General features: G+C 46.7%; 1 protein-coding gene across 1 annotated transcript in view; it reads left to right on the forward strand.

Annotated features, from left to right (window-relative positions):
• Positions 1-7,063, forward strand: part of Mzt2b (mitotic spindle organizing protein 2B) — a 14,454-nt gene extending 7,391 nt beyond the window's left edge. The window contains exon 3 of the mRNA XM_050125145.1: positions 6,778-7,063. Within this exon, the coding sequence (XP_049981102.1) occupies positions 6,778-6,935 (158 nt within the window). The 3' untranslated portion in view covers positions 6,936-7,063. The remainder of the gene's footprint in view (positions 1-6,777) is intronic.
• The last annotated feature ends 1,464 nt before the right edge of the window (positions 7,064-8,527 follow it).

The following is an 8,527-nucleotide window of genomic DNA, read 5'->3' on the forward strand; positions in this document are numbered from 1 at the left end:
TGAACCTTCATAGGTACATCTTTCTTTAGGTTGGGAAAGTTTTCTTCTATAATTTTATTAAATATATTTTCTGGGCCGTTGAGTTGCACCTCTTCTCCTTCTTCTACTCCAATTATTCTTAGGTTTGGTCTTTTTATTGTGTCCCATATTTCCTGAATGTTTTGTGATGAGAATTTGTTGGTTTTGCTGTTTTCTTTGATCAGTGTGTTTATTTTCTCTATGGTATCTTCAGTATCTGATATTCTTTCTTCTATCTCTTGTATTCTGTTGGTAGTACTTGTCTCTGTAGTTCCTGTTCGTTTACCCAGATTTTCCATCTCCAATCTTCCCTCGGTTTGTGTTTTCTTCATTACTTCCATTTCATTCTTCAAGTCTTGAACTGCTTCCCGTACCTGTCTGATTGCTTTTTCATGTTTCTCTTGATTTTCTTGGGTATCTTTAAGCGATTTATTCATTTCCTCTACCTTTTTGTTTGTAATCTCTAATTGTTTATGGCAGTTTTTCACCTCCTGCTTAAGGTCTTCTATTATTTTCATATAATTCACTTTTGAGTCGATTTCTTCTAATTCTTCTGGAGTAGGGTGTACAATTCTTCTTATTTCGGGATCCCTTGATTCTGGTGAAGTCATGTTGCCTTTCAGGTTGTTGGAGGAAGTCTTGCATTGGCGCCTTCCCATCTCCTCCTTCAAATGGAGCCAGGAGAGGCCTGGTGTCTTGGTCCTGTCTTTGCTGTGAATGAGTCTCTGGGTGTATCTCTTCAGTGTAGAAGCAGGGACCTTCCCGTTGAGCTGGAACTCCTCAGCACCCAAACATGGACTACCGTCCAGATGGAGCTCCTCAGGACCGCTCTGGGTGGGTTGTGGATGCAAGCCTGATGTCTCTCCTGGTGCTGGGTTCAGATCTCCTTGCTGCTTGGGTGGTTCGTGAACAAAGGACCTACCTAGCTCGGTGCAGGCAGGCTAGTGGGGACAAAGGAGCTACCACCCTCCCGTTTGCCCTGCCGATTCGGATTCGGTCTTAGAGCCCGAACAGGCTGGGCTGGGAGATGGTATGTGGTCAAAAAGGGAAGGCAGTCAGACGGAGGGGGGGAGGGTTGTGTCGCCTGACTGTGTTTTGATTTAACATTTTCTTTGAGCTATCCACTATCTTCTGCTATGTCTTCAAGACCTGAAATTCTCTTTGCCACGTTTTTTAATCTGTTGGTGAGGCTTACCTTTAAGGTTTTTGCTTGACATTCCAGTTTTATATCAGTTTGGGTTTTCTTTAGCTATTCTGTTTCTTTGTTAAATTCTGCTTTCATGTTATGGATTCTTTTTATTATTTCATTCAGCTGTGTTTTCATGTTTTTTGTTTGTTTGTTTGTTTTGATTTTTGAGGCAGGGTTTTTCTGTGTAGTCCTGGCTATCCTGGAACTCAGTTTGTAGATCAGCCTGTCCTTGAACTCACAGAGATCCGCCTGCCTCTGCCTCCCAAGTGCTGGGATTAAAGGCGTGAGCCACCACTGCCCTGCTTTTTGTGGTCTTTATTAAGGCCTTTATTCATATCCTCCTTCGGATCTTTTATTATTCATAATTGCTATATTTGAATTCTTGTCTTGTGCTGAGTTGTTTTTCCTGGGGCCTAACACAATTGGGTTGCCAGTTTCTGGAAGAGGCATATTGTCTTGGTTGTTCATGCTTGTGTTTTTGTAGGACATAGGCATCTAGATTTACAGTGTTTGAGGTGTTTCTCGGTGTATGTATCTGGTCTTGCCTTTATTGGGCGAGTGTTCCATTTTTTGGTTGCTATTGCCCAATCTAGGTCCTAGCCATTTGTGGCCTTTGTGGGATCTTGAGTCACAGCCAAGTGTGATGACTGTGGGTTCCTGGTAGAGAATGGTTCTGGGCCCCAGCCAAATTTGTTGGTTAAGGGGTCCCTGGTAGGAAGCTGTTTTGCAGGTCAATGGGGAGTCACAAAGAAATGGAGATGGACTGGAAGGGAAGGTTTAGAGGGTGGTGGGGAGGGATGAGGGAGATCCTCTCTTCCCCAAGAGGTGGAGTAGGTAGGGGATGGGTCTGGCTGGAAGGAGGAACTCCTGTGGGCAGGCTGCAGCAGGACTAAGGGTAAAGCAGGGATGGAGGACAGGAAGGAAATTGAAGGTCCCCTTCTTAAGTCTCAGCCTAGTGTGGCAGCTTTGAGACCCTGGTAGAGAGAGGTTCTTCAGGGCCGGGGAATCACAGAGGACTAGAGGAGTTAGGAGAAAAGGTCCTCAGAGCTGCTGGGAAGAACTGAGGGGACTCTGGTCAACATTGTGGAGGTGGGCCGGGAGTAGCTGCTTTGAGAAAAGATTGACCTTGAATTTGTAACCTCTTCCCTCTGTCTTTTGTCTTTTCTGGTAAGATTACAGTCTTGTGCCACCAGGCCTGGCTTATGCATTGCTGGGAACCAAACCGAGGGTTCAGGATACAAATAGTGAACTTGACCACCAGCTCCCTCTCCCCAGCCCTTTTAAAACATTTCTATAATGAGATGGTCTCACTAAATTACCCAGATCAGCCTTGAATTCACTACGTCACTGTCAGGCTTTGACCTTGTGATTCTTCCCATAGTCCCCCTATCCCAGACATAGCTAAGGTTACACCCTCTGCTACCAGGCCTAGCCACAGACTAGCCATGAAGTCCTAGATCCAAGCTCACCTTCTACTTCACCCTCCTGAAGAAATAAGATTATAGGCATGCATCACTGTACTTAGCTTTTTATAAATCACATTTTAAGTCTGAAATCCTTTGAATCTATAGATGCAAAAGCCATATCCAGAGAGGACAGAGAGGGCCGATTAGACTGGATAATTTGAACTAATTAAAATAATATTAATTTCTTATTTCTTTTCTCCTCCTCCTCCTCTGTCTATCCTATTCCTTTTCCTTCTCCTTTGCCTCCTCTTTTCCTTTTTCTTTCTCTTATTTTCCCTCTTGAACCTCTTGTTATTTGTGTCTCTAAAACCAAAGAAGAATTGGTGTTTCAGAGCTGAACCCAATGCTGGAGTTGCCTCAAAAGTAGCAACAGGGAAGTTTCTCTAAGAGACTGCTCCAAACCAGGCTGCAGTGAGGCCAGTTGGGATTCAAAAGAAGCAGCACAAAGGGGAGGTTGGGTGACCCAAGGCTTAGGGGACTTTACGTATTGAAGAGCTGTAACACACCTTGAGTCAGGGAAGAAAGACACACTAGCTATGTCTGCAGAGAGGGGCTCAGAGCATGGAGCTGACAGGAGGGTTGAGGAAATTTGGGTGATCACAGAACTTGACTATAGGTAGGGCTAGTTTCTGTGGATTTTGCCATAATATTTCACCTAAGCAAGTTGGTCAGTATTGAGAAGTAGTCTCAGTCCTAGATTATTTCCAAGCCTGTGGAAGGTGGAAAACACAGGTCGTGCCTCCAGGTCACTGACTCCCTCCCGCATGCTCCCAGCTTTCAGCCAAGCGAGGGTAAAGCAAAGAGAAGAATGAAGGACTCTGGACCCTTGGCGAGTAGGGGACATGTGTCAGAGTCTGCAGTGCAACTCTTACTCCACTTGCAGAGGCTGGGATGCGCCATCGCCATCCACATGGGAGGAAATGTGACCCCTGGGCAAGCCTGCTTCCCAGCCTTAGCCCTAAGGTCCTAGGTTTTCAGTTACTATCGGTACCTAGAGCCCAGAAGCCACCATTTTAAATAAAAGCTCTGGTTTGGGGCCTGCTCATCTTTCTGGCTATGATTTTGTTTGTTCGTTTTTTAGGAAATAAGTAAAACGAAAGCAAGAACGAGCAAACTATAAGTCAAAAACCACGTGAATCGGCGAGCTTCCCCTGAGGGTGATTTCAGTGGTCGGAGGTTCAGCCTCTAAGGAATTCTAGACCTATCCGTAGCTAAGCCCGAGGCTTGAGTGCTGCAAGCTGCAGTGTCTCTGAAACTGTCGGGAACTTGGCTTCAGACCTCTATTGCGCACTTCCTGCCTGTGGGGCCTGATTGAAGCAGGTGTGATGACGACTCCGGTGTGAATGTGCATGGCACCGAGTCCCTCCTGCCATCTGTTTAGGGGCCATCACAGCTCTCTAGGGCACGCTTGATTCGCCTTTCCTAAATGGCCTCCTAATGGTCACTAGGAGTGATAGCGAGAGGGACTGTTCCCTTTCTCCACCCTTAGATTCCTGGCCCCGGGAATCCTGGCTGTGGGAGCAAGCATACCATATACTGGATGCCGAGTCAAAGCATGTGCTGCCTCTGGCCAACCAGCCCTCCAGGCCATTGCTGTTGGGGGGGAGGGGAGGGAGGGAGGCTTGGTAAGACCAGGGATTCATGATTGCCGGCCCACTGTCCGACTTTTCCGGCTGGGAAGTGAGTTAATCAGAATCAGTGTCAGGTCTGAACCAGGATCCAGTAGATCCCAGAAAGTCTGATTGTTTCCTTTCCCGCGTGTAGAGTCGGCCTTCTAAAAGGCCTCGGGTCCCTCTAGGGAAAGATGGGAGAAAGGTTAACCGTAAGACTCTCTGGTGTTTTAGCAAAGTCCTTCCTCATAGGGGCCTGGCCTTCTCTTCCTTCCAAGAGTTCTAGAAGGTCTGCAACTTGTCTGGTTTGGAAATTGGCTTAGGGCCTGGGAGTCTGTGTAGCTACATCCACTTGTTTATTTTCCTGCTTCTACAAATCAAACAGGATGCAGTAGGCCTCACTCCCGGAAACATTGTGACTGATTAGCCAGTACCAAAGGTGCATAGGAGCCGGCTAGCTATAAAATTAGCTACCGGTGCTGCCTGCTAGAGGTCAGGCCATTATGGATGTCACTGTGTCTGTCCTGCCCATTATGATCCCCACACTCACCTGACTCTGTGGGATCAGGGCTGTCTCCTGCTCCCCCTGCAGCAGGACCCAGTTAAAACCATCACATGCATTCAGTGAGCATCTCTAAGGTCTGGCTTGAGGGACAGAGCAAGAACAGAGCTCTCTAAATGTGCTGGTGCCCTCTCATGGTTTTGTGGTCTAGCATCACTGGAGGGCATGTCTTCTGTGCCTCCCCATTGCGGAGAGTTTGGCTTTACACATGTACCCTCTCTAACACTGCAATTTCTCTAAGCCTAAAAATCCCTTCGTTAACACTCAGCCAAGGGATAGTGGGCTCCTTTTCAGTGGACCATCTTTTGACAAATGCCAGCCAACCAACCAAACCGTGGGAGCTTCTGTGTTAAACCTGAATTCTCCACTCAGTGGTCCCATGTCAGTAAACTCAGCCGGATCAAGTTTTCTGTTCCTTCCACGGCTATCCCCATCCTTAAGCCCATGCCTGCACAGTTCTCAGACTTTCTGCTAAAATGAGTCTTAGTAAGCTCTTTAGTTGTATAACACAACCTCTTCACCGATTTCACTCTCTATGGCCCCTCTAGGAGCCTGCTTAGCTTTAAATCTGGTTCTAAGTACCAAGGCAACTATGGGTGGGCCCTGAGTCCATCAGTAGTATGCTTCCTGGCACTGTCTTCAGGGAAGGTCTTCATTGCTGCTTCCTTTTAATACCCTTAGACAAAGTGGCAAAGAAAGTACTGCAGGTTGTGGTAGGGACACATCCTCCTCTAAGGGTTGAGAGAGAAACCATTCAAATTCTGATGGTTCAAAGTCCTCAGCCTCAGTAGGACTCTCCCACACCTGCATCCTAAGTTCCAGGTTCCCATTCCTTATCATTCAGTACCCTTTAACTGCCAGCGCCCTCTGAGGCTGGGACTTGGATTTCCTTTGTAACTCAGCCAGTCTTAGGGCCTCAATCTGATTTTCTACAACTTGAGCTCTGTGGCTGCTGAAGAGAAGATTCTCTTCCAGGGCTCACTTTGAAACCTTTAGACTTTGTCAGTTCATCCCAAGATGCTAGAGGCAACCAGCCAGCATCACTATTTTCCTGATTTTTTTCCCTACAAACTGCCAACAGTTTTACATATAAAGACACTGCCACCTAGTGTGCAGTTACACTTGTTCCCTAGGATAGGTGAATCGGGGTAATCAGATACATTTATGTGTAAGTTGCTTAAATAGTACACACCGTGGATTTGTAGCATAGCTATTGGTGAGTTGGAAAACCTGTCCCAGATACTTACAAAGTTCATCCTTAAAATTTTACTTCTCTAGATCCAGTCCTGGTGCCAGTCTTTATTAGTCAGGGTTCCTTAAAGGAACAACATTGATTGAATGAAAATATATATTAAAGTACTATATTCTATTATATCTGAAAGGGATTTATGAGAGTGACTTACAGGCTGAAGTCTGTGATACAGTCCAACAGAAAGTCCACAGTCAAGAAATTGTTCGGCTTACAAGATTGGCTGGCGTAGCATTTCCAGTCTGGTGCCAGAGTCACCAAGGTTTCCTAAAGAGCTCCTGGTCTTCAGTCTATGTTGGGATCCCAAAGAAGTAGATTCTAACACTAGCGGAGGAATGCTTCAGCAATGGAATAGATGAACCAGGGAAAAGGAGAGCAAGCAGGCGAAAGACAAGAGCTTCCTCCTTCCCTGCCCTTTCGTGCGGGCTCCCACCAGAAGGCGTGGCCCAGATCTAGTGCTGGTCTTCCCACATCAGCTAATCCAGTTAAGAAAATCCCTTACGGATGTCATGGCATCTTGGGTTTTAGGTGATTCTAGGTGACAACCAAGATTAGCAGTCACGTATGTGCAGCTGGAACAGGTTGCTACAGCAGACGGATGAGCACATGCCCCAGGAAACCAACTGGTGAGTGCTGCAGCTGTAGTCTGCCCATCCTAATTCTTGTGTTCAATCTCTTTCTAGGAAGAAACAGAGGTGGCCCAACTCTTGGTAGTGTACCCATAGTGGCAGAACGTGGAAGCCGTGATGGACCCATCCAGAGAATGCCACGCCAGCCCAGTGCTACTAGGCTGCCCAAAGTGGCAGGACCTGGGAAAAGTAACTCCCGGAGCAGCACATAGACCGGAACAGAGTCTGTACATGGGACCATAGTCGAGGCAGATGCTGTCCTCTCTGTACTTTCTTTAGAAGCTGAGTGTCTCTCTCTGCCACTTTTGGATACTAATAAAGGACAAAGATTTAGGGTGAATTCTGTGTGCAGTTCTGGTTTTTGCTACAGTCAAACTATAACCAGGAGACATAACAGTGTTTTTACCTTTTTGTATCTTTATTTGGGGTCTAAGAAAATATGTATATGGATGGTCTTTTTATTAACAAGCCAACATGCTTTCAAGAATTTAAAATGTTCCCTACAAGACCAATCCATCACAGTGCTGGTAGCAGTGAGCCCCAGCCAGGAATGGAAAATGGATGGGCTGTCACCGTCTAGATCAGTAACACGACTTTACCCCTGAATCCTCCCCTTTCGTATTTAACCCAGTTGTAGGGATTTGGGGGACACTCCCCACACAGATCTGTTTTAGATCCTCCATTTTTTTCTTTTGACACACGTGCTCCCTATATAACCCATGCTGGCCTCGCTCTCAGTGTCCTCTGGCCTCTGCCTCCTGAGTTCTGGGACCAAAGTCCACGTCCATACACTCCATACACCACCATGCCCGACTGGACTCTATTGCTAAGCTCTTTTGCTGCCGTCAGAATGCTGCATCGGTGTAGAAATGATCAAACACGTGCTCCAGGAGGCCCATGCCTCTGCCATGATTGTGATGTTGCCGAGCATGCACAGAGCTTCCTGCACCTTGGCCTGGTCTCACCATGACTGTACTTGGGAGGGGCTAGTCGTTACTACTCACCTTCCAGAGAAGGGAGGAAAGCACCCCACAAGCTTGAATCAAGTGCAGAAATAGTGGCTACTTTCCCTTAAACAGAAGACACACCGTAGACACCCTCCCATGACCCCGTTCTGCCCACACTTTGGAGAAAGCATTATGTCCATCACCAGCCCCAGAGCCCTCTTGTGACTGCCATGGTACAAGAGACAATCTGCTCTCTGTTGAGGGTAGGCACTGTGGTTAGAGAACCAGGAAATCAGAGGGGTCAGCTGCAGTACAGAGGGTCAAATGGAGCAGGGATTAGCAGATGTATTCTCAAAGGGTAAGGTACTAAAATTCTAAGCTTGGCAACTACTTTGTCACAACTAACTCTGTCAAGGTCCTGAGGAAGCACACACAACCTCTTCATGATTGGTTGTGGTTGTGTTTAGCCTAAACCTCATCTGTGTGACATTAGGCAGCTAGCTGAATGTCCAGGGGAAGATAATCCCAGAGAAAAATTGCTAAGTAAGAATATATTGCAAAACCAGCCAGGCATAAAACCTGTAATTCTGGCATATGGGAAACTGAGGTAGGAGTAACCACAATTTCATTGGTTAATTAATAAACTGCTTGGCCTGATAGGTCAGAACATAGGTGGGTGGAGTAGACAGAACAGAATGCTGGGAAGAAGGGAAGTGTGATAGACGCCATGCGGCTCCTCTCTGGGTCAGACATGATGAAGCTCTGACCCAAGATGGACTAGGCTAGAATCTTCCTGGTAAGTCACCATCTCGTGGTGCTACACACATTAATAGAAATGGGCCAAGCAGTGCTTAAAT

The sequence above is a fragment of the Alexandromys fortis genome, unplaced genomic scaffold (assembly GCF_014885135.2).
Source record: "Alexandromys fortis isolate MF-2015 unplaced genomic scaffold, M_Fortis_MF-2015_v1.1 scaffold_239, whole genome shotgun sequence".
NCBI classification, from domain to species: Eukaryota; Metazoa; Chordata; class Mammalia; order Rodentia; family Cricetidae; genus Alexandromys; species Alexandromys fortis.